The 27,363-nt window shown below is 39.4% G+C and overlaps 2 protein-coding genes across 2 annotated transcripts in view; both read right to left on the reverse strand.

The window, feature by feature from the left end:
• Window positions 1-9,766, reverse strand: part of LOC149289486 (paralemmin-1-like) — a 55,082-nt gene extending 45,316 nt beyond the window's left edge. Inside the window, exons 1-3 of the mRNA XM_089490540.1 lie at window positions 9,638-9,766; window positions 7,103-7,321; window positions 5,935-6,002 (exon numbers count right to left, since the gene is read on the reverse strand). Of these exons, the coding sequence (XP_089346666.1) occupies window positions 5,935-6,002; window positions 7,103-7,321; window positions 9,638-9,766 (416 nt within the window). The remainder of the gene's footprint in view (window positions 1-5,934; window positions 6,003-7,102; window positions 7,322-9,637) is intronic.
• Window positions 9,767-21,824: 12,058 nt separating this feature from the next.
• Window positions 21,825-25,950, reverse strand: LOC149289487 (serine protease 57-like). The gene is made up of 5 exons (XM_089490541.1): window positions 25,911-25,950; window positions 24,452-24,599; window positions 22,682-22,826; window positions 22,077-22,331; window positions 21,825-21,992 (listed from the first exon to the last, which is right to left on the reverse strand). Exons 1-5 carry the CDS (start codon window positions 25,948-25,950, stop codon window positions 21,825-21,827), a joined length of 756 nt encoding a protein of 251 aa, XP_089346667.1.
• Between the last annotated feature and the right edge of the window lie 1,413 nt (window positions 25,951-27,363).

The following is a 27,363-nucleotide window of genomic DNA, read 5'->3' on the forward strand; positions in this document are numbered from 1 at the left end:
ATTAACACACCGATACTGTATTTGTATATATATATATATATATATATATATATATATATATATATATATATATATATATATATTATGGTGAAATCTACATGACCAAAAATATGTGGACACCTCTTCTAATTATTGAGTTCCCCAAAACAGCCTGCATGTGCCATTTTTGCTCCCCAGACATCATGCCTATGCAATTTCTGCTGATAAACTGCCAGCCTGTGCCACCTCTGCCCCTAAACAGCTTGTCTGTGCCAGCACTGTCCCCCAAACAGCCTGTCTGTGCCATATCTGCCCCTAAACCATCTGCCTGTGTCACCTCTGCCCCAAACACATTAATTGACTCATTTACTCACTCATTCATTCACTTTCTTAAGTCAGATGGATGAATCTGTTTGGCAGATGCCAGAAGAATGCTAGCTATGGGAATGCATATCCTCTACTGTAAGGTTTGGTGGAGGAGAGATAATGACCTGGGGCTGTTTTTCGGGTTTTGGGCTAGGCCCCTTAGTTTCCTAGGGTAATGGTAATGCTACAGTATACAAATACATTTTCGACAGTTGTATGTTTTCAACTTTGTGGCACGAGTTTGGGGAAAGCCCTTTTCTGTTCCAGGATGAGTGTGCTCCTATGCACAAGACAAGGTCCTTTGGGATGCATGGGAACACCGTTTGCGAGACAGACCTTCTCATCCAACACCAGTGCCTGACCCAGGGGCGGGCTGGGCCAGGGGGCAATTTTGCCCCAGACTGGTCCAAAAGTATTCACAAAGAGCAAATTTGGACCAGTCCTGAGAGGTAGGAACACAACAGGGTGGTACACAGCAGATGGTACGTGACCCCACAGTACAAGTGAAGGAAAATTTGAGTGAGTTAAGGGTTGAGTGAGAAGGGAGTACATATTTATGTGAGAGTGTATATATAAGTGTTTGTGTGGGAGCATGAATGTGTAATGTGTATCTGTAAGCATGAATGTCTATGTGTAAGTGTGTTTGTAAGGGTGAGTGTGTAAGTTTGAGAGTGTGTGCATGTAAATGGAGGGCAAGTGGGGTCACTTGGTTTTACCTGCCCCCCCCAAGCCAGAAGGTGCCAGACCTCCCTTGGCCTGACCGCCCAAATGCTCTTTTGGCTGAATTGGCAAAAAATCCCACACCCCAAAATCTTGTGGGAAGCCTTTCCATAGGAGCGGAGGTTTTCATAGATGTGGAATGTCTTGGTTTTAGAATGTAATGTCCATCAAGTTCATACAAGTGACGATTGGGTGTTCACATACTTTTGTTTATATAGCCTACGTGCCAAATCTAAACATATGGTGGATGCACTAAACTGTATAGTGAACCCTATTCTTAGGAGTTAGAAATAATACAGTTTGTATTATTGTTGATATTATTAAGCACTCCTTATTGGAATATTTGCATTGTATAGGAATATATCGAATTGTTGGGGGACGTGAGTCCAGACCGCACTCCAGACCCTACATAGCATCTGTACAAGACAGGGGTGGTCATTTTTGCGGGGGAGCCCTAATCCAGTGTAAATGGGTGCTTACTGCAGCACATTGCATGGAATCCAGGTGAAGTTATTTTATTATTTGTCTTCAAAAAAGTGATACACTATTTGGACAAATGTATTGGGACACCTGACCATAAAATTAACATGGACTTTTATGACATTGCAATCTAAATACATAGACATTAATATGAAGTTGGACGTATAACAGCTTCCACTCTTCTGGGAAGGCTTTTAATAAGATTTTGGAGTGTTCCTGTAGGAATATTTACCCATTCATCCAGTAGCGCATTTGTGAGGTCAGGCACTGATGTTGGACTAGATAGCTTGGCTCCTAATCTCCAATCCAGTTCATTCCAAAGGTGTTAAATGGGGTTGAGGTCAGGGCTCTGTGCAGGCCAGTCATGTTCTTCCACACTAAACTCAACCATGTAATTATAGGGGGCAGGAACAGAGCATGATCACATGATGAGTGGCACCCAGGACGGACCCCCTACGTACAATGCCGGTGCTGAGCGCCCATATATGGTGTCATAACCTGGCGCTCAGCATTTTCATTTGGGGGCGGTTAGAGGGAGATCTATCTCCCCAGTGGGTGCATACCCCCAAATGTAGACTCTAAAGTATGCTTTAGCCTCAGAGTCTCCATTCATGGCTATGAAGTTGAGACTCAGGACTTAAGCCCCTGTAGCCCCCTAGCAATGCCGCTGCGTGTAATGGTCAGGTGTTCCAATACTTATTAATCTAATGTATGATCATTGCCAGTAACAGGGGTGTGTTTGTTCTCACATATAATAATTTGTATACTTATCTGGTCGATTATATGCAACAATGGTGGTAAAAAAAGCAGTAAGCATTTCAATGTCCTGACTAAATTACAAAGAAAATCATTACCTTTAATGGTATAAACAAAGAAAAAATGCTACATTCAAAACCTTGCTGTAAAAGCTATTCAACGTTCTGTGTAGTTTTACACCTTTTACACCTTTTTTTGTTTACCTTCCACTAGATCTGACTAAACTAAACTTGCTTTCTTACAAGAAATCATGAAACACACTGAGCATGCACAGTCAAGTTTTACCCTTGCAATGTTCACACATTATACACCCTGAGATATCACCATATGCTATTCCTACATTATTTACACACAATAAATGTGCAAAAATTTCACTTACAAGTCCTCTCACGATTGTCAAATGCACCACTACCCATTTGCACGAACATATTGCCCCTATATATAAGTTATAGGCTATATGGAAAGGTTTTTGCAGGTTTGCCATCACATTTATTGTGCACTCCAATATCATATAATTGGTGGTTAAGTAGTTTTGCCATTCTCATAGCGCATGTTGTGGTATGGTTAAGTAATACGATCATTTAACAGTTACGTGTATCTTGTTGTAAATTAGAACAAACTTTCATTTTCAATTTTTTGATTTGCTATGTACATACTGTGTACAAAATGACTGTTCCATATTTGTGACTCTATATTTGTGGTTCTATAATAATTTTAAATTAACCTACACCACAAGCACTGTTCATTTATATAAAAAACTACCCTGGAAGATTATCTACAACATATGACAAAACCAAACATTAAACAAAATACCCTGCACATCATAAAACACAGCACTGTGCTAACAAGCTAAAGGAGTGGTAGAATGGTATCTTTGTTGCAGGTCTGTGAACTCAATCCGTGTGGTACTTGGTGCACATAAGCTTGATGCTCCAGAACAATATGTTCAGGTGTTCAGTGTCCAGAGATCCATTCAACACCCAAAGTACAACAGGACTTTCTTTGTGAACGATATCCAACTGCTGAAGGTAATAAATGAATCAATTCTTCACCAGTACTCAGAGAGCTTGACTATGCAGCTTGTTATATTGCATTTATATTACTTGCTGTCATACCATATAATAAAAGAAGAAACATCTCGCTCTTTTGCTTAGAATGAATGTGTAAACATAAGGAAATCTAGAGAGGACAAATTTTACCAGACATTGAATTTAGGGCTTTGTAAGAATAAAGACCAAAATGGGAAACTAAACATTCATTTTTTCTCTCAAAATTACCCTAATCAAATCACTTTATTCAATAGAAAAGGATTGCAAATTAAATATTTACACACTCTCATACAAGATTTCTGTCTCTTGCACACCCACCCAACTCTAAAATGTAGCCATTCTGGAAGTGGCACATCTGCTTTCACCATTGTCTTCTTATATACTTTTGCTTTGACTGATTTAGGGCACTGGGCCGATTTTTAATCCCTGTCTTGCTTTATTTGTGGTTTTTTAAATCACCAATATGGCCTGTGTCTAGTGTATTTTGAAGAAAGATCACTCACTTTAACACGGCGGTGTAGCATATTCATATTTTGGAAGCTTCCAGGTTTGCCCTGAAGGCAAAGGCATAACATTTACTCCATACAGGAGCTGTGGTGAACATGGAGGGCACAAAAAATAAAAAATAGGCTCTTGGTGCACGTGTGTCCTAGGCATGTACAAGGGGTTTGTCACAATATCATTGGCTGACGTATAGTATGTGGAAAGTTTATACTCAGGGTCTATTAAACACAACCTGTGTGTGTATGTGGGCTGAAAAATGTTGTGTTGTGCCGCTGCTTGTAGACACACATCTGGTTACCATTCCCTCTGGGGCAGCTCTTTATTCTTTAGGTGGTGAGAAAGATATTTGACCTGTTCCACTGCCAGTTCTTCTATATTCCCACCTACTTTGAGGTAAAACAGGGTGTGCCCCATTTATACCTAGCATTGCCCACTTAGTACATCCCCTGTCCCTTCACAGTTCTCAGATGGAGCAGAAAGTGGATAGCTCTTGGTAAGCCAACCCACAAAGTGTACAGGTATAAGAACAGAGATTTTCTGTCTTTTCAGTCTTAAAGCGATTTCCTTATTTTGTTGTGTCACATGCTATAATTTATGCATATTTTCTTGCAGCTGAATGAATCTGCCATTATCAGTATAGGTGTAAGACCCATCAGACTTCCATGTAAAATTTCAACCTTGACTCCCAGAACAACATGCACAGTGGCTGGATGGGGGCGCGTGAGTGATTTGGGAGTCAAACCACCAGCTCTGATGGAAGCAGATGTCAGAGTGATCAGCCAGGAGACATGCAGAAAGTCTTGGAATGGCATTTTCAGCAGTATGATGTGTACAGCCACCCCTGGCAAGGTTAAGGGCTCCTGCAGGGTGTGTATGAAGCATACAATTTACCTAGAAATGCAAACCAAATGCAAATACATTTATATACAATATGTTATATCTCTAATATGAGATGCTCTAATCTCTACAGGGTGACTCAGGTGGACCTCTTGTGTGTAGAAATCGCATGGAAGGACTGGTATCGTTCTCTGGAAAATATTGTGGGAATCCTGTCTCCCCGGATGTGTACACTAGTGTCTCATTTTTCTTGCCATGGATCCTAGAAGTGATTCAAAGATCTTGATGGTGAATCAATTGTGTTGGAGCACAAAACCTGAGAAAATAAACCCTAAATGTTACTGGAATACATTACCTTGGCAACTAAAGGGTTTTGGCATCCAAGATACAGTATGAGGTTGTCATACTCAGAACTTACCATCAACAAGGACGTGGTAAGACTGATGATGACTAAGCAGCCCTGGCACTTCAAGGTCATATGCTGTACTGCACATTACGTATCAAGGCAGTGGCCACACACTACAGGACCTGAATTAGACCTAGAGTGGCCGTATCAGTAAATATCCAGCCCTGTCGGCCATCGGTTCACTGGGCATTTGCCTGGTGTGCCATATGGGCAGTCTGGGCATGGCAGAGTATACTAGGGGCAGAACTCAGTAAGTAATTGTCACATGCAATTATATTAATGGTTTTTACAATTTTGCCAGTTGTATTGTCATGCCCTTACACTTGTGCTATTATCTGAGAGCCATTACATAATGAAATACTTTGTACATATTAGTTATACAAGCTGTTCTTTTATACATTGAGACAGTTTGGACATCATACACAGGCTCCCAGAATAAGTGGCATAACTAGAGATGTCGCTGCTGTAGGGGGCCCGGGAGACACTGCAACCACTTCTTTCTGTCTCCTCATGCTTCTCTCTTTGTACCACTTCAAAAAGTTTCAGAAAGGACCCTTCTGACATTGACCGTGTCAGTCCTGGTCTAAACATTTTTGAATAGCACAGAGAGACAGACACACTTATGTCACATGACCCTACATACAGAGGACCGAAATCTACTGGAGAGCTAAGGAGGGGTATATGTTTGTATGCATGTGAGCATGGATGTCTGTGATAAGTGTATGTGGGCATGAATGTTTGTGTATAAGTGTATGTTTTCATGCATAGCTATGTATAAGTGTATGTGAGCATGGATGCGGATGTATAAGTGTGTGAGCATGGATGTCAGGGACCTACCTCATCTCCCCGCAGCTCCGTCCATGTAACACGCGGTCACGGCCCACATCCCTGGCCTTTGATATGGCCTGTGGCATGCAGGGCGAGTGCCAGTAATAGATTGATTGTGGGGGGCGTGCCCTGGGGCCCAATAATGCAAGAGGACACTGGAGGCGGGACAAGCAGTGACGGACAGGTCACCACTGACTATGACCTATAAGGATGAAGGGTCTCTGAGATCTGGGGAGAGGAGCCAGGTTTTGGCAGACTATTTAAACACCCAGCATTAATCCATCAATGCTTGATTGTTCAAGTCCCTTCCTGTATTTCCCATACCTCATTGCTGGATACTCGTTATTTGAATTCTATGAACTTTGACCTTGGCTTGCTTACAGACTTTGCTGATACTCTTTCCCCAGACCACGGATTGCTGTACGGTACCGTTTATGCCTTTGTTTCTATTAGTGCTTAGTGGAATAAACCATTCTTATTATACCATTCCCTGGTTTTGCATCTGGTGTCTCTCTGTGGTGTGCTCCAACCCCTACACACCCTGACAATGGATGTATAAGTGGTGTGAGAGTGTGTGAGTGTGTTAGTGAGTATGTGTAAGTGTGTAAGCATGTAAAGTGTGCTTTCATATGTGTGCCAGGTTGGACAGGGGACAAAGGGCAATCTGTTTTGAGGCAAAGAAAACCTGAAGCAAACATGGCACAGGCAGGCTGTTTGGGGCAAAGGTGGCCCTCACAAGCTGTTTTGGGGCAAGTGCCTGGACAGTGCCTGGTGCAGGGCGACAGCACTCTCCCGGTGGGCAACTAGGGTTGTGCAGCCACATACCAGCACCCTGACATAGCAGCTGACGTAGTCCAGAACAAAGCAAAACTAAACTTGGCTGGATGTGGAAATCCAAAACAAAACTTGGAGATATCCTGCAGGCACCCTGGAGCAGGCATGAGACATAACACTGGAATCATGTGCAGGATGCTGCAGGCTGGAAGTAGGGAAGCTAAGCAGAGTATATAGCAGAAACAGAACAAGCAAGGGACAGGGAGACCAAGCAAGAAACATAACCAGACAAGATATACATAATACAGGGCACAACAGGGGAAGACAAGGAATACACAAGATCCGACATGAACAGGACAGGACACCCCTCTACCGGGGTTACAAGACAGGACACCCCCTCTACCGGGGTTACAAGACAGGTCCCCGCTGCATCCTCCTTCTGACCCACGCCGCCATTATGGCGACGGACGAAGAGGGGTCCGACGTGGCAGACCAGCTCACTCCCCGGCGTTGACGGTGCCGCAATCTTCTTCCCGGCACTGCGATCTTCAGGACGGCCGGAACACAACTCCAGGGCCGTCCCAACAGAGACGGAGAACACGTTCCACCTCTCGCACGCCCTCTAGTGGCACGCGTGCATACAAATCCTCTTCTTAAAAGCACAGTCGGCGACATTCCCAGGTGTATGGAATCAGATTAATCTTGACATCAGAGGGAGTATCCCTCCCTCCTTCCTATAAATCTGTGTCCTTTAGTTCATTCAGTGCTCAGATATACTGTGCTCTCTACGTATATATGTCAGTGCTGCCTTATCATTGTTTCATTGGATATTGACCCTTCGCTTGCCTTATCGTGTCTGAACCTTCGCTGCCTGAACTGACCTCTGCTTATCTTGACTTTGTCTACGTCTCATCCCTATCGGTACCTCGCTTTTGATTCCCTATGTCTCCTGCCTTGCATATTGGCCTCCGACTACTAAACCCGACACTGACACACATACATACAGGAACTAGCCTAGGACTATATGATAACTATTGGAGATTCCGTCACATCGTATGGCCATAGTATGCTTAGCCAACCGCTACGCCAAAGTACTCCAATGACGGTGGGTCCTAACGCTAAAGCCTGCCTATGGAAGAACTAATAAACTGAACATTGACTCTATACCCAGATCAGAGAGACATACATTGTTAGGGATATTAATGAGACAAAATAGGCAAAACCAATATTTCGTCACACACACAAAATAACGACGCTATCAAATATTGTAGTACCACATCCACAATATGAATTTAAGGAGATACCCTATATTTTATCTCCGATCCTAAATTCTTTCAGATCGCCGAAAATTATAATTCAAATCAGATATATATCACCAAAATAATCAATCAAAAAATATTTATTGTAAATACAATTTATAAAATATATATATGAGTCATACAGTGCATGATATAAAACACGAAATTCTTAAAACATGTCAAATTGAATCAGTTCCAATTACAATATATTATCGATATTATCAATATGAATTACTACTTTATGAGTCTAACACACACCATTAATTTCCATCCCACTCAGCAACCAAAAATGATAATCAGGGCGGTAATAAAAAGATCACTAACTCTATTATATTAGTTCAACTAATATGACAGATTAAAATAATTTAATAATGTCTAAGAGTATTTAGTGAAATTCCTAATAGATGCAAATAATGTCAAACTTCATCTACAGGTAAAAATACCTTTTCATTATTGTCATTATCACGGGTTATAAGCTGCAGTCTCACAAGCCGTCATATACAATAATGCAATATATTATTTCCCAGAAACAGGGAATTCTATATGAAGAAGACAAAATTTATCTCTATTCAGCATAATAAAACAATTATATTTACCACCACTTGTTGCTGTTGTCCTACTGGTCCTTGTAGAAGTTAATCCAGGTTCAGTGGCAAGAAATTAAGTGGAAAGAAATATACTTTCTAAAAGTTATATAGGTTGGGACTCAAAGTAATTCTAAGAGTGAGATTATGGTGCCAGGTTTTGGGGGTCTTACGACGTATCCCCCATTCCAATTTACATTCCTAAGGATATGTAGTGTCTACTCCTTAACTTTCTCATGGGAGATAACGTTAATTGGATCATATATACTGAAACATCTATATACATGAATACTCCTTTGTTCTCAATTATAGAGGGAACAAAGACAGGAAGAAATAATCATTATATGATTAAGTAAAATAAAATGGCTCTGACTCCATTTTGTGCTCATGTAAAATACAGAATATATGGAATACATATTTTCTATCATAAAATATCTGACATAATCCCCCCTTTAGATTATGACAAAGCAAAATCCAGTTTGCTTTAGAATGATCTAAACCAGCGTCAGATGCATATTAACGACTTCAAATCATATTGTCCTTAAATTTAACACATTCTGTCAAAATAGGTATTGAATACCAATCTGGTACCCATGGTTGAAAAGCTAACACAGCAGGGGTTTGGATTCTGACATGGATCTCATCCTTCCATGTTCCAACATTATGTATGGTTTTCAACTGAAAAATATTTCGGTGGGTAACATACGGGATTGATAATAAGAAACATATTTCCATTTGCTCTGGGTCAATGTAAAGAGGAAGAGCACTTCCCATTTCATAGGCCAGATTTAATTGCATGGGTTCCACTGTATTGCCATCGACTTTCGTAATCATTTTACGAACAATATCATCTGAAACAAAATATAAAGGAATGTGTCCTCTGGTTAAATCAGTCATTCCAGATTGCACTTCATCCAAAAATGAATTTGTGTGGAATATTATGGGGTCGTGCACAAACAAAAATTCACGTTTGAATTGTTCATGACTTTGGTGCAGATTAATAGAGTGAGAGATTAATTTGGAGTGCATATTTGTGGTTACAATGGTATCATTTACCATAACCATTAAGTCTACTAGATACTCTCTTTGTCGTTCCATTTCCCGATGAATAGCATTGATTTCTCCTTTTAAACCTCGAATTTCGTTCTCCAAAGTTTGAACGGAGACAGAGTTTGCGGCAGACATACCGGTTGCAACGACTGCACCTATGGCTGTACATACCAAGGCAACAATTAAAGCAACAAGGAATCTTTTAGCTCGATGATTCATTGTAATGGAGCTCGATACAAACGGTTTCCTGGCTTGTTCCAAAATTTCTTGAACGCGTCTTTGTGCTCTTTCAAGATGCATCTGGTACCAGGCCTTTAATTCAGATAGCTGCATCGATGAAACGTTGTACTGTTTTTCGATGGAGATCTTCGGGTCTAAGCTGACAAACACACGTTGTGTTAGGATCCTCTTTTCTGTAAGGATGAATCCAGGAGCTTCTTGGATCATGATGCCAGAGGATGGTCCAGGCTCTGCGATCGGTTCCATCCGCATCTCGTGACACAGGAGCAATACGATCCAGACGATCGCCACATCCTTCTTGGACATTTTTCAGAACTTGAATCCTTGTCTTAATATTCAAAAAGAAGAATAGTATGAGTATACGTACTTGTAATATCACATAACATTACGACATATCTATCCAAGCTACCTATCAATATTAATATAGTTGCTGGATGGTATGGAAATTAATGATATGGATATACTAGATTGCATAACATAACACACATTTCAAGTTGTATACGATACCACATTGTTGGTTTGGCTCTTCTGATTCCAAACAGATGTTCAGTCTTCTATTTCCGAATCATTATCTATAATTCTTAACTGAGATCTGGGATGACAAGAACGCAATTGGTTAATATGAACCCATTTTTCAACAAAATCACCATCTTTAGGAATCTTGATCTTATAAGCTACTGGTGAAATCTTGTCAATTATGACATATGGACCCTTCCAAGAAGGTAGAAACTTCTTTTCCTTCACTTGGTTTCGTGCAAAGTTATACAGATAAACTTGGTCGGAGATTTCATATTCTTTCTTAGTAGTCTTCAGATCATAGTAGGTTTTAGCACTGATTGCTGCTTTTCCTAGATTCTTTTGTGCAAAAGCAAATGCATATTGAAGATGTTTACGTAGATTTTCAACATACTGATGGGTTGTTGCAGCGTTGATCAAATTATGATCAGATGTACGATATAGCAAATGTTGTGGTAAAACCATCTTCCTGCCTGTCATCAATTCAAAAGGTGACATTTTAGTGGCGGTACTAGGTGTAGCTCTACTAGCCATTAGAACTAAAGGCAATTTAACATCCCAGTCCTTGCCAGATTCTTTCACATACTTTTTGAGTATATTTACTATGGACTGGTTATAACGCTCTACCCCTCCGCTAGAAGCTGCACGGTAGGCGATATGTAACTTGCGTTTCACACCTAGGATTTTCCACATTTTTGTCATCACTTCTCTTGTGAAATGACTTCCACGATCTGACTCGATTCTCTGAGGAAGGCCAAATCTGGAAAATATATGATTAATTAGTAGTGCTGCACACACAGAACTAGTGTTCTCTCTGCATGGGATACATTCTACCCATTTGGTAACATTGTAACATAGTTCATAAGGTTGAAAAAAGACCAAAGTCCATCAAGTTCAACCTATATACATATTGTGTCCCTACTGTGTTGATCCAGAGGAAGGCAAAAAAACCCTTATGAAGCAGATGCCAATTGCCCCATACCAGGGGAAAAATTCCTTCCCGACTCCAAATATGGCAATCAGAATAAATCCCTGGATCAACGTTCTGTCCCTATTAATCTAATATCCATAACTTGTAATATTATTGCTTTCAAGAAACACGTCCAGGCTCCTTTTGAACTCTTTTATTGAGTTTACCATAACCACTTCCTCTGGCAGAGAGTTCCATAATCTCACCGCTCTTACTGTAAAGAACCCCCGTCTGTGCTGGTGTAGAAACCTTCTTTCCTCCAACCGTAGAGGATGTCCCCTTGTTATAGATACAGTCCTGGGTATAAATAGGTCCTGGGAGTGATCTCTGTACTGTCCCCTTATATATTTATACATAGTTATTAAATCCCCCCTAAGCCGTCTTTTTTCCAAACTAAATAACCCTAATTCTGATAATCTTTCTGGGTACTGTAGTCCTCCCATTCCCCTTATTACTCTGGTTGCCTGAACATACATGTAACAGTTAACATATACTTGTTACCTCTTGAGGATCTAGTTACAGGTCCTATGAAATCGATTTGTATGTCAGACCAAGGTAGAGACATTCCTCGTTTCTGAAGTGGTGCACGATGAGTTGGAGCATGAGGTTGGAATTGCGGACAAATCAAACATCCTCGACAATAAGTTTGCACATCTCTTAGCATATGTGGCCAATAGGCATAATCACGCAGTATTTCGTAGGTGATCTTATCCCCACGGTGACCAGAAGTAGGTGCATCATGTGCGTGTTGCAACATTAAACCTCTAAAGGTGGTAGGAACTACCCATTGTTGTATGCCATGTTTGGATGTTCTGATCAGCAATCCATCCATCAAGTTGAATTGGACTTTATATCTCATTAAGATTCGCAAGTCTTCATTAGCCTTACAATCATCATCAGTGATAGGATTGGCAATAGGATCTTTTATATACTCATAAAATCGACCAATAATGGGGTCGTTCTTTTGACTAGTGATCAAATCCTCATTGGGAAATTCTTGACTCCATTGTGCAACATTAAGGTCCACTTCATTTCTAGCTTGCTGTCTAGTTATGGCTTCAATTTGAATTGATCCAATAAAATCATCAATGTTAAAAAGTTCTCCATTGATGGCTGCCTGTTTTGCTAATGAATCAGCCAAATCATTACCTTCTTTATCGATACTTTGTATCTTAGAATGGCCTTTGGTTTTCTTCCAGTAAATGGTCAAATCATGTTTGATTACCAATTCATCAATCTTACAAAACAGCTTACCATGCTTCACAGGTTTGTTGTTACTTCTCAGCATTTGGTTACGTTTCCAGCTAGGCAGATATTCGACAAAACTGTTGCGCACGTAGTTAGAATCCGTTATGATAACAAATTCTTTAATACCATATTCAATTGCCATTTGAATGGTTTTATATACGGCACAAAGTTCAGCTATCTGACTGCTTTTAGGACCAATGCTGTATCCTACAGATATATTTGGATAATCACCTGTCCAGGTGATTCCAATACCTGCAACCAATTTCCGTTCATTATCAATGGTGATATGATATGAACAACCATCTATGTATACACATGATAATGGTCGACAATATTCCTCGTCATAAGCTTTATACGGAGAAAGTAATTGTTCCTGTAGGAAATCATCTCCGGTGGAGTTATCATCCAGAGGTAGAGCAGCACAATCATGTAGATCTGCTAGTCCCTGGGCAACTACGTTCTTCTTATTTTGATTATAACGGACTTCTAACGGCCATCCCTGTAAGAATAAAGTCCATGCAGTAATTCTACTGTTAGAAAGATTACCGTCTCGTATCCTGTCGCTCTGCAAATATTGTAGAGGTTGGTGAGCAGTTTCTACAATAATCTTCTCGCCGTGGATATAGCTCCGAAAATTCTGCAATGCCCATACCGTAGACAATAAAGCTTTCTCACAGTTGTTGAATTTCACTTCAACCGGTGACAAGGTTTTGCTTGCATATGCGATGACTTTGTTCAGATTGTCCTGTTTTTGATACAAAACCGCACTTATGCTTAAGTTAGTAAATCCTGTTTCCAGATAGAAAGGCTTACCTCCCTCCGGATATGCCAAACAGGGTGCCTGAGTGAGTTTTCTCCTCAGCTCATCTATGGCTTTGTCCTGGGCTTCCCCCCAGTTCCATCTTACGTCTTTCTTAAGCAGCTGTAAAAGAGGTTTTGTTATTTCTGCATAGTTATCAATAAGCTTACGGGAATAATTAATCATTCCTAGAAATGATCTTAATTCTTTGACATTGGTAGGAGTTTTGGCATTCAGAACGGCTTCAACTTTCTTCTTCTGTGGACTTAACTCCTCAGAAGTTACCTCGTGTCCAAGGAAGTTGACTTTGGTGCGACACCATTGGGCTTTCTGTAATGAAAGTTTAACTCCTGCCTCTCTTAATTGAGTAAGAACATGTCGGATCTCCAGAATATGTTTATCAAAGGATGTACTTTTGAGTAAAATATCATCCACATAGGCCAAGGTTCCCCTTTCAAATGCATCAGGCATAACTTTATGCATGAATACAGCAAATTCATGACCAGAATTTATGTAACCAAAAGGCATCCGGGTCCAAGTATACTGCTGTTTTCCAAATGTAAAAGCCAACTTGTATTGGTCCTCCTTGTGTACCGGAATAGTCCAGTATCCCTGGGCACAATCTAAGGCAGTGAATATTTTGGATCCTTGCATTTGTACCAAATATTGGTCTATGTAGGGTACAGGCCATCCAGACATATACACACGTTTATTTAGCTGTCTTAAATCAGCACACAAACGCCATTGACCATTAGGCTTCAGAATTCCTAGGATGGGGTTATTATACGAACTGGGCACCGAACGGATAATACCACGGTCCTTTAAATTCCGAATGATATCCTGTAGCGCATCATAGGACGCTAAAGGTAGTCTATATTGCTTGATACATACGGGTGGTAGATCGGGATCAGTCTGGATCCTAGCGACATGGAGGTTAGTAAAACCACAATCATAAGAATCCTTGGCAAAGATCTCTTGGAACTCCATTAGGATTTCCCTTAGCTGTTGACGTTCGCTGTCAATTAGCCCAAGCATCAGCTATGGATATCTGTTCTTCCACCCTTTCCTGAAATCCAGGAAAAACTTCAGGTTGACCTATTTCAAAGGATTCCTCAAGTTTAGAGGTTAGATCCTCTCCAGGTGGATCGATCTTCTTTTGGTCATTATATTCTTGTTCATCAATTAGGTGGTCAAAGACAATGGAGGATTCTTCAATCCTGCACGAACCTTCACCTATACTGAAAGGATAAACAGATTGTATAGTGAATAAACCTTCTGGAATAGAATTAAACGTTTGTTCCACTATTTGTTCTTCTGTCAGGTATTCTTCAGGAATGAGACCTATAACATGATTTTGGAATCCAAAAGTATAATATTCTGAATCCAATGCCAAACCTACAACAGTACCTTTGGATAAGGTAATATTATGAGGTGCAATGTTGTTTATAACAACATAACTAGGGTTTCCATGAATATTTACCATTGGTGTAGGTGTTACCATGACACCTAGCTGCTGCATCCGGTTGGATAAGCAGATAAATGCATTAGGATTTCTCAATCTCTGGCCTTTCTTAACCCGTATGGGTAGAAGAAAGTTACTGCTCCCTTGTGGAATGGTTACATCTTCAGGTACTTGAACATTGACTGCATATGGCAATAACTGTGCCGATTTCAGTACTTCATCTTCATCCTGAAATTCACAAGGATCGCTTTTTAATCTGGTCCAAAGATTAGAATTAATCAGATCCAAATTCATAGCAAAGCGATGTATAATATCATTGCCCACATAAATCTGGTAACGAGGTTCATCCAACACCAGAAACAAATGTTTGGCTGTCTTATTTCCGATAGAAATGGATAACAAACATTTTGCTATAATATTATGGCTATCCGATTCGCCGTCCAGATTATGGATCCACCTGTCTTGGGGAGAAAGATACCGGATCATTTTAGGATTAGCGATCTGTTTTAACAGACTTTTGCTGATATAGCTGTTTTCGATGTCCAAGTTTAGCTTGGCATTCTTACTTCTCCCTAGATCATTCACTTGAACAGGAAAAAACAAATTGTTATTAACCCTTTCAATTTTGTCAAGGAATTGCACATGACCTGCTGATTCCACAGATTCCACATAATTCCTGTGAAGAGAAATGGTTAAAACATCGCCTTCCAGAGATACATTTTGGATCCTCTCCGGTTGAACTTTTATGGAATGATCATCTGCAGGGGAAATAAAATCATTAACCTGCAAAACAGTAACATCAGATGGCTGACTATTCCTAAAATGAATTTCAATTGAGTCCGGCCTTTCCTCAATCACATGGCAATTACGCCTGGATTGCTGATGAGATTTATCATATGGAATGGGTACTTTGGTTTGTGACCATACAATCCCATTCACACAATCTATGATTACATTAAGTCTTCTGAGTAGATCTATACCCAAAATCAATCGGTCATAGGGGAGATTTACCACTATTACCGGGTGTCTCAAGGTCTTATTACCTATGGTAAACTTTAACCAGGTAGAACCTACGACATGAAGGGAATTACCTCCAACACGCAATAGAGTATTTGGAAAATCTCTTAGCTTTGGCTTTTCCGCTGCTAAGTCCATTACCTTCTGAAAGTACACATTTGACAATATAGTTGCCTGTGACCCAGTGTCAATTAACCCCATGAAGGGATATGGTAATGAATCCTGTACATTTACAGAGACATAATATCTACCTTCATATTCCTCTAGTTCACATAAGAACTTAGAATGTGTCAACATGTTACTTGTCTTCCATACGTTACCTGTCACGGCAGTAGTTCCAACCTGTACTGATGTGTGCACATCCTTACCCACTAGTTCTTCTTTCTCAGGAATGTCTTGAGCATTCAAGCTGTTACTAGCGGTTGGCATCTCATCGGTTAACTCCTTCAGAGCTGGTTCCTGGGAACTAGGTGCTTTTAAAGACAAGTTAGCTTGCGGACTCATTTGGTCTGGCTGCAAAATAGAAGATAAAGTTACAGACACGTCCCCCCTAGCCAAAAGTGGAGGGACCACATAGGTTTTACCATCAATTACACAATCATCCGATAGATAATGAGGATCTGGAAGTAAAACAGGGTTAGGAATTATATCATCTGATAACCATCCCTGCATTGCCACATCGGCTTTAACTTCGTTATGATCTATTGCGGGGGAGCTGGCATTGTGGCAGGACCTGCCCCTAAAAAAGGATTGGTAGTCGCTGTAGCCATAGTTTGACTTAATTTAGTCATTTGCTCCGTTAACAATTTGATTTGGTCACTCATTTGATTGACATGATGACGCAAATTGTTTTTCCCATTCCTGTACTGCCTATTAGGTTTGGAGTTATTTGACTGAGGCTGTTGGGAGTTATCAGACTCAGACTGACTGGATCTGTCCCTATTAGTCCTGTAAAATTTCCTCCTTGCCTGAGGGTTTTTATTCCACTGGGAATTACCCTTCCTCCACTGTGGATTCTTTTTGGCAGTAGGACTTTTTCCTTTGTTATCCTGGGATTCCACATTAAGGGTTTTAGGCCTGACAACAGGTGAGGCTGTAGCCGATTCCTGTTTCTGAGGTTTTGGGGATTTAACCACCTCAGCATAGCTTCTCTTTTTCTGTGATTCTAATCCCAGATGGACTTGGGTTTCTGCCACCTCTTGTCCATAAAATTTCTGACTCTTTTTATCAGGCAAATCATCACTGGCATGCAATACTGTATACAGTGTCATGCATTCATTAACAAGCCAATCTAACGAGCAATCGCTATCATAATCTCTAGCAAGATTTGTCCGAATTGGAGAAGGCATTGCATAGAAGAAAAGATCACGGAATTCTCGAGAATCATATCTGGGCTTACGTTCTGTAAGAGAATAAGCGTTCTTTAGAACAGTTAAAAACTCTCTAGGACTTTGGTGAGGCCTACATTTCAGATTATACACAGCCTTTTTAGCAGCTGAGACAGTTTTATACTGTCCAAACTCAATCTTAATCTCATATTTCATTTTAGACCAAGATAGGATTCGCATACTTGGTAAACCTTCAAAGTAATGTCTGTGCTGACTTGAAAAAGTCCACGACACATAGTGTTTCTTGTTGGAATCATCATCCATTCCCAAAAACTGCATTGCCCTTTCAAATGATTCTAAATGATCAGCAATATTAGCTGCGCCTTTTTTAGAAAATTCAGCAACAGTCTCCTTAAGGAATTTAATTACCTTAGGGGCATCATAGACAGGTACGGGTAATTTCTTAGTACCCTTTACTGCTCCTTTAAAGTTACGGGAGCGCCCGTCTGATCTGTGTGTTCTGGCCGTATTGGCACCTTGTAACATCACAGAGGGTTCACCTGAAACATGACCTTCTGAATAAACGGAAGATTCACTATCACTTTTATCACTCTCCTGATTTTCATCAGAATCAGAGGAATCGCGTGTATCAGAGCATTTAATCTTCTGATTCCGCTGTGATTGGACAAAAACCACCTGATTAACCTGTTCTTGTAGAGTTTGTAATTGCTTACTTAAACTCAGAACAGCAGACTCTGTTACGGTGGTGTGGGTTTTAACCCCTTCATCACCTTCACCATACAAAGATAGCTTAGGCATTTGCACACTATCCTGTTTAGACAATTGGGCTTGGAGTTCTCGTATCTCCCTACGACAATTAACAAGATCATACTGACAATCCGTTTCCCTGCTCTTAGCATCAAAGTATTGGCCATGAAGTGCAAAATGCTTATCAGTCAATTCATCAAACTTTAGTTTCAACTGTTTGTACTCTGCCTGGGTATCATTTAACTGATCCAGGGCTGCTTTAGAAGCATTCAACTCTTTCTGGAGACTAGACACTTCTTTTTCTCTAGTTTCACGATCTCGCAACAACTGAGAAGCCAATACAAAGAAATAGGGCCAGGATGAAAAGATTAACCCTTCTCTCTCCTTCAAATCAGATGTTTGAACAATAGCATTCAATTTTCCAACCAAGGGTGATCCTTCAGACCATTCATTTATTAGGGTCATTTGTACTTCATCCTTAAGGGATTGGAGCCACTCTCCATAATTCTCTTTGATTTTCATATTTTTATGATAACCTCTCATAATATCCTGTTTAATGTTATTAACATGTATCAGCATTTGTGCTTTAGACATCAAAACATCTTCACTAGAAGTAACACTCGATTTGCTGGACACAGACTTGTTTTATGCACTGATCAGTATGCAATACACAGTATCAGAAATATACTATGTGAAACAACCGAAAATGACAACAACTACCGTATATCAATAATTTGAATTATTCTTTTACGTGAAATATCTCAGCAGTGCCTCCAAGTATGTTAGGGATATTAATGAGACAAAATAGGTAAAACCAATATTTTATCACACACGCAAAATAACGACGCTACCAAAGATTGTAGAACCACATCCACAATGTTAATTTAAGGAGATACCCTATATTTTATCTCCGATCCTAAATCCTTTCAGATCGCCGAAAATTATAATTCAAATTAGATATATATATCACAATAATAATCAATCAAAAATATTATTTATTGTAAACACAATTTATAAAATATATATATGAGTCATACAGTGCATGATATAAAACACAAAATTCTTAAAACATGTCAAATTGAATCAGTTCCAATTACAATATATTATCGATATTATCAATATGAATTACTACTTTATGAGTCTAGCACACACAATTAATTTCCATCCCACTCAGCAACCAAAAATGATAATCAGGGCGGTAATAAAAAGATCACTAACTCTATTATATTAGTTCAACTAATAGGACAGATTAAAATAATTTAATAATGTCTAAGAGTATTTAGTGAAATTCCTAATAGATGCAAATAATGTCAAACTTCATCTACAGGTAAAAATACCTTTTCATTATTGTCACTATCACGGGTTATAAGCTGCAGTCTCACAAGCCGTCATATACAATAATGCAATATATTATTTATTTCCCAGAAACAGGGAATTCTATATGAAGAAGACAAAATTTATCTCTATTCAGCATAATAAAACAATTATATTTACCACCACTTGTTGCTGTTGTCCTATTGGTCCTTGTAGAAGTTAATCCAGGTTCAGTGGCAAGAAATTAAGTGGAAAGAAATATACTTTCTAAAAGTTATATAGGTTGGGACTCAAAGTAATTCTAAGAGTAAGATTATGGTGCCAGGATCTTGAGATTCCAATTCTCTGGGGTAAATTTAAATGAGTCCGTCAGGGTCTGTCTGTTTCAGGTCCGTTTCCAATCAAGAGAAAGAGAGAGTTAAGAAAATCGCAATTTAAGCGTTGAGAACAGCATATCTGTCATGCCACACAAAAAACTGAATGCTAATATCACTGATAAATGTCAGCATCAAAGTCGTCAGACAGCATGTATGGCCAGCCATTTTCTATTCGGCTCCACGCAGTGCAGGCAGTCAATAGATATCACAAGTTGTTACCACGTTGGGAGACCAAACATTATTCTTACAGTCATCTTATCGCTATACCACAAGGTTACAATCTTTTTTATTCTCGTTATCGCCTCTCAGGAAGCCCACAGGCAAAATGCATCAATTGTTTTGTTTCATAGTTATAAGACCAGCCAAAGGCTTCATGTAGTGTATGTACTTACAAGCATTGTAAAATCTCCATGAAATGTGCTTCATATGTGTTTAACCCTGTCTATTGGACACCTGTAACCAACGCACACCAAACATTTGTACCATATTGTTTTCTCTATCCATGAGGGCAACAGGGAATTTACCCACTGGTAGTGTTTGCTGCAGTTATTTCTTTTTTGTTCTTTTATTCTTTTTTCTCCTGATGTAATCTTATCACCATCTTTGATTTTCAATTATCACATACACACACAAAATTTCCAATTGTTTCCAATAGTACTTCATGTGTCACAAATAAACCCTATCTTCTTATTCTTTACTCTGAATGATTAGCGACACAAGAAACTATTCAGATGCTTTTCAAGTTTCTATGGTAACTGTCACGGAAGCCTCCGTGCCATGGACTCTGGAGGGGACTGAGTGCCAGCCTCCTTCCTACAGACTATGGGTCCAAATCGTAAGAAACTCTAAAGACTGTGGAGCTCAAAAACAGATTTGGGGTTCCTGCATTTTGGGACTGTGACGGTTCTTAGAGTCACCCTACCCCTCAGTTAATGTTATCCAGTGACATGAAGCCTTTTTGTGTGTTATTAATAAAAATTTATTTTATTTTTGTCTTATTTCTTAACCGTTTACACACAGCACACTAAGGTCTGGGAGATAATCTAATCAACACAATGTGTATTCCTTATGTTAGGGGTGTCTGTGTCCTTTTGTGTGTTAATCCCTTTACTGCCCCTGTTGTCTCTGGGAGGCAGATTAAGGGGGTGGTTTGTATCGCAGTATCTTGTTTTATCTTAATGTGTGTTTTGCTGGATATATTCAGCCGTCTGTATCTAAAATAAATCAGTTCTCCTCTTGTTGTACCTAAAGACTAGTCTTGCCTGGTTATTTGGGTACTGGATAGCGATATCCCTTTACTTTGCTTGGGGACATTGCCTACGGATTGCGGGGAATTATTGTCCTGAAGGGAGAAGTCACCCTTGGCGGAGAGGGACAACCTGAGGTCCCTGGTCGGTCCGTCACAGTTACAACCTATCAATTTGTGTCATGTGTGACAAATGCCCATGGGAAAAAAATATGACTAAGACAAAATTTGACATGACCTAAGCCTCCAAAAATAAAAATATATCTACATTATTCTGAAACTGTTATGAGAAATAGCTGTTAAAATATATCTAACATAGCAAGGGAACAACTGACATGTACTGTATCACTTACATTACTAGAAAGTAATGAATTACTGAGTTCTAATGACTACCTCAATATGTATAAAGTAAGATAGCTCTTCAAGCTAACCTGACAAAGGCCTAATTTCTTCAGAAGCCTTTTCATTTTCTGTGGGAACGACCTATATCAGTGCCTTCTTTTGTGTCACAGTATTCATAGTTCAAGATGAAGCAGCAGCGTAAGATTTGTAACATTTACAATGACAGCCTTTGGCATGATTCACATCGTTCATAGTTTACTTATTATTCTCTATAATACATCTTTGTAATCAAGTTGTAAAGATTTCCACAAATGACTCTACACTCCTCTTACAAACACTATTATGACAAATGACATCCTTAACTTAAATAGGTAAGCATGAAAAATGATGAAGAAAATGTAATTTCCTTACATAATTATTTATTGTTCTCCATGTTTTTCTACTTGTGTATAAGATGTGCATATCAAACACATATAAAAGGATATATGTATAACCAAGCCCCTGCCTGTTTAAAAAGTTGACCCCCACAAAAGAGATATACGATTCAATATAAAGGGCTATATTGACTACATCAAGTGCTCTGTATTTCCCTTGATCACTTCCTGGATCCATGGCAAAAAGTATGAAACACGTGTGTACACATCCGGGGTGAGAGGATTTCCACAATTCTTTCCAGAAAAAGAGACCAAGCCTTCCAGACGATCCTTACACACAAGAGGTCCTCCCGAGTCACCCTGCACAGGTCAAATGATGTAAGATAAATATACAGCATACTCGCACATGAAACATTTCAAGGTAGCTTAATGCTTCCTACTCACACTGCAAAATCCTTTGATTTTTCCTGGGGTAGCAGAACAAACCATACTTTGTAAGATATCAGGCCAAAAACTCCTGCAGTATTTCTGGCTGATTATATCGACATCTGTCTCCATCAAAGCTTTAGGTTTGAGATGTGAATCAGACACGTAACCCCAACCAGCCACTGAGCAGGGTATTCCAGGCTTTACTTTTGAGGATTTACGTGGAAGAGCGATGGGCTTCACTCCTGTACTGACGACGGCAGAATCATTCAGCTGATAGAGTGAGAGAGAATATTAAAATTAAATGAAAGAGCAAAAAAGACGTACCCTCTTCAAATCTGGACACGTCTAAAGTTGCTCTGCTGGGACCAACACCATAGTGGGTATATCACAACTGTTGATACATCTAATAACACACAGATCATCTACTTTTCCAGGTTTATGAGTTTTCATTTCATTACATGCTCTCTCAATCTCAATTAGATTGCCACATAAAGAATCCTGGTGCATTAAATGAGGTATCTCTTAACAAAAATAATTTGGAACGCTTGGAACAGTTTATTAGAATAGTATTTGATGATTACCTCATATACTTATTGTGGGTTAATGATTTCATTAATTACCTTCAGCAAAAGGATATCATTCTCATAGGTTGACATACTGTAATTGGGATGCTTAATAGAATTTAAGACACTGAACACCTGCAAATATTTGTCTGGTGCAGAAAATTTATGAGCACCAAGTACCACACGGATTGAGTTCACAGACCTGCAATGAGATTAACAAAGATGTTGTATGAATTATACATATTTTAATATAAAAAAGTGTATTTGGAATGTGTGTTGTGATGTGTAAGGTAAGTCAAGGGAAAGGATGCTGTACGTACAGCTACGAAAATACTAAACAGCAAAAACAAATCTTATTTCTACATGTGTGCTAAATCTGTTCCTTATCTATGGCTATGATTATTATTATTATTTTGCATAGTGTGTGTCTCAGTATCCCAGGCTTTAATATCTATGAGGCTCAGCATGTGGTCTCCGAATATAAAGAATCATAGTTTATTAGAAGCTTTATTTTGGCCTAGTCACCCAGTTGCTCAGTAGAGGCAATTAAGAGAAATGATTCGTATCAGTGCCATTGAATATTAATGTAATAGTCTATAAATCTCAACAGCTCCGCAATGTGTGAAAATGTATCCATGGAAGCAGGCATCTACCAAAATTTCAGGTGAAATTTGACTAGCCTGAACAGAGGCATAAACAAGGTGATGTATTTTGGGTTTGAGGTCAGTTTCATTCCCATGCCATCATGTGGGGTAAGGGGTGTTAAGGGCATAATGTAAGGTTCTAATATTAAGTGTCTTGTCAAAAAAAGATCCTCTTTGGGTGTGTCAGAGATGTGACATTAGACTTAATGTAGTTTGAAATGTGGAGCCAAGTTGTCAGATAATTTCCAAGGTATCCCAAGTGTGTAATTTAATACAAATATTTATTTTCCTATTTGTGTAAAATCACATTTACCTCATTTACCTTATATCGAGATGGATGATGGTAAAGAGCTCTGTAAAGTAACTTCAAAGGAAGTTTTGCCCTAAACAGAAACAGTATTTTCTAAAATAAAATGGCTAGTAAGCTTTCCTGGTCTTTAGTGATGTGGACACTACCCTACCTGATCTGGTTGCTCTGTCTATACTACATTGCAGTTTGGGCCAATCATGCAACCTTGTGTCAGCAAAAGCTACCATCTGGCTATATAAATAAACCAAATTTGGTAAACAAGTGGTTACCTCATACCCTAAATGACACTTATCATTTTCAATATTATAACTTTATCTAGTGTAGGTAAGATAAAAAGCATCAGGAGCTGAAATGTGCTGTAGATTGTAGAAATGTTTATTTAGGCAACACGATGACATAGGCCACTCTTGGGTAACTCTCTCCATTTCCATATATGTTTTCCATGGCTACCCACTTGCATCATGAGAGCTGTCATGGGTAGTTGAATGCATTAGAATAGCTCCCAACACATCATTTTTGTTTCTTTCTTTCTATACCTCTTTTAGAATAATTATATTATACGCATTTCCTGGTGTCAACCCTCTGGTGCTATGCTTCAGAGATCCAACATGCTGCTTTTCATGTTGGATGAGAATTAAAAAGGCTGAGCATTGCATCATATCTTAGTGATGAAATTTGCACTTTCAATAAAATGTATACTATTTGACATAAATTTAATAAGGTCCATCAACTCCACAGGATCTAGAGAAGATTCTCACATTGGTGAGAAAGTCCTTCCTCTGGTTTATGCAAGTACCTAATGTGATGTCGCAACCTGCATGTGTTGCGATTATGTATTATATATGCAAATAGCATTTGTGTAGTTCCTCTTACAGGTCGTCTATGCAGTGTGCTGCTGTGAGTACCCATTTACTCTTGATGAGAGCCCCTCCACAGAAATGGTCATTCTTGTATTGCAGTGATGCCATGTAAGGTCTGGAGTGTGGTTTGGCTTCATGTCCCCCTACAATCCAATATGCTCCTATATAAGACAATAAGAGAGATGTCAGTTATCATCCATTGTTGGTATCTGGTGATACCTCCTTTAAAAATGCATGAATCATGAAAACAATTTATCATCTTTCTTTTCTACTTTTAGATTGATAGCGACATGATTTCATAAAAAAGTGACCTACAATGTTTTGTTTTCTTTACAAACTGTAGTATGTTAGATCATATTTTATATTATGACATCACTGGAAATGATGAGTTACCTGCATTTTGTTATTTCTGCTAAAGCCTGTGATGTTGAAGACTTTATTTTCAGCATCATAAGAAATTGTAAGATGATTGCCTAGCGAGCATGTACACCAGAGGAGAATAATATTACCAAGACAAAAAGGTTTTAACATACCTATGCACCTCAATATTTGTATACATAAACCGTACTCCTATAATTATAATATCTCTTTTTTTCTCTTATTTGCATTCTTACAGTGCCTTTTAACCGGTATAATATAATGTTCCTGGCAATTCTCACACATGAAAAATGTATTTAATGGGAAAACATTAATCTTACTATCTTTTAAAAAAATTCTTTCTTTTTTTTTTGTGTTCGTTTTCTATTTATTATTTCATCCCACGTTTGGGGTATATTAAGTAATGCGGTCTGAATTGACTGTGAAAACAGGACATTTCACTAAAGCCACAGGAAAAAGGAATGTTCTGGCTGGGCAGATACAATAAAAAGTGTAACCTGTTAAATTCCCAATGCAGGGCAATTAATTAATTAAGAGGGGTTTTTTACTATCACCCTGCAAAAAGCCAGAGAGTGACATAAACATGATTTTCAAATCCATAATTTATTGTAGTCCTTGGACCTATGATATACCAGCAGTGTATAGTGATCAGAAAACAAAAAAAGATGACTAAACGTGCTTAATCATAAGTGTCATAAGTGTGGCATCCAGTATGTAGGTCGCACAACCTGTCAACTTAAATTACACATTTTAGAACATCTTTCTAGCGTTTAGTATAAGTCTATAACTTCCCCATAGGTAGTTTTTTTCATTGGGCAGATGTCCCAAATTGCAGACATTATATTATTCTATTGTGCAAACGGGAAGTATATTTAATTTTTCATTAGTCTACACGTATTCCACAGGTACTTAACTCCCAATTCCCAATATGATATATTCCATTTTATTGGATGATATATTTGTTATATTTTGTGTCAATATATTATTTCTTGAGGTTTACTTGACTTAATAATGTATATAATAAAGTATGCTTACATTTCTGGTATCTTGAACAGATATGCAGGGTTCGGGTGGAATATGGTTGGATTCTTTACCTTTTTTGGTTGTACAGAGACTCTGTTTTACTTCCCCCATCCCTGCACAGCTGTACTTTAATTTATTTTTCAACGTATTAATTGGTGTTTAGCCTTCTTTTTTGTTTTCTGGCCTCCATACACTGCTGTTATTTTTTTTTTTTTTAAGAAGTAATTTTATTGATACAGGAGATGCGTTCCAAAAATGCAATAAATGACAGGCATGTCACAAGGAATGCAGGCTATACAAACTAAACATGCAGCTCACACTGTTAATGTACATAAGCCCGAAAACTTGAATAAAACAGCTATTGCAAGAGAACAAACGTTACGAGCAAGGACACTAGCAAATCTGTGGCCCAACACGCCAAATAGAGGACCGTGAGCATACAGAAGTAATTGAATCTCATTGTAAATAACAGGCAGAGCCAATGGGAAGCATCTCCAGGAAAATAGAGGAAGAAATAGGAGAAAATGGGGGAGGAGGAAAGAGAAGAAAGAAAAGGAAGAAGAAAAAGGGAGGGGAAGAAAAAAAAAAAAAAAAGGGTATGAGGAGCAGCAATGCCTCCCGGCCGTGGCCAGCCAAGCAAGGCAAAAGCGCCCAGGACCCACTCCCTCAAATCCATGTTGGAACAGTAGCAGACGACGCAAACTTCTCCAGCCAGGGTTCCCAGGTGGAGAGGAACAGGTGCGATGTATCACGTAAGTATGCCGTAATCTTTTCCAGCTTCAACATAGTCCATATTTTTGCTTCAATATCGGGGATTGATGGCGTACCAGATTTCCAGATCCTGGCGATAGTAAGGCGGACTGTTGTACAGATACGGAATATGAGACGATGCGCAGCTGCGGTCAATGAGTCCGAAGGGTAACGCTTGCAAAGAAGAGCCGTCCAAGGCTCTGGTTGTATGGGCTCCCCGAGTGCCTCACTCAACAGGTGGAAGAAGTGAGACCAGATTGGTACTAGCTTAGGACACGCCCACCAAATATGCAATGGCGTCCCCTCATCATCACAACCCCTGAAGCAAAGAGGAGAGTGCGTAGGAAACATGTGGTGCAGTCGGGAAGGTGTGAGGTGCCAACGAGACAGCACCTTAAAACAGTTCTCCTGCACAAGTGTGCAAGCCGTGACCCTCCATACGTTCTCATATATCTCCCCCCATTCAGAGGAGTCAAGGGAAAGACCCAGGTCGGCTTCCCACCGCTGTTCAAAGGATGGTGGCGATGAAAACTTGACTCCCAGGATGTGAAAATATAATTGTGAGACCGCTCCCCTGGGTTTAGTAGATTGACGACTTGTCCGTTCATAAAATGTAGATGTATGGTCAGGATGGCGTCTAAGAAACAGTTGAGTAAAATGGAGGAGTTGGTGATAGCGGAAGATTTCCGTAGCAGGGATACCATGGAGCGACTGCAATTGCTGTAGGGAGTAGGGGCGGTTATGGAACAGCAGATCCCCCACCGTAACGAGGCC

The sequence above is a fragment of the Sceloporus occidentalis genome, unplaced genomic scaffold, assembly GCF_023333645.1.
Source record: "Sceloporus occidentalis isolate IW3139 unplaced genomic scaffold, rSceOcc1.0.p SCAF_45, whole genome shotgun sequence".
NCBI lineage: Eukaryota > Metazoa > Chordata > Lepidosauria > Squamata > Phrynosomatidae > Sceloporus > Sceloporus occidentalis.

Excerpts from the sequence above, each read along its gene's own strand:
- LOC149289487 (XM_089490541.1), bottom strand. The coding sequence starts at position 25,950 with ATGGGGGAAGTAAAACAGAGTCTCTGTACAACCAAAAAAG. Across the intron at positions 24,600-25,910 it reads TCTCTGTACAACCAAAAAAG|GAGCATATTGGATTGTAGGG; the intron begins GTAAAGAATCCA and ends TGTCTTATATAG. Across the intron at positions 22,827-24,451 it reads GCACACTGCATAGACGACCT|GTCTGTGAACTCAATCCGTG; the intron begins GTAAGAGGAACT and ends ATCTCATTGCAG.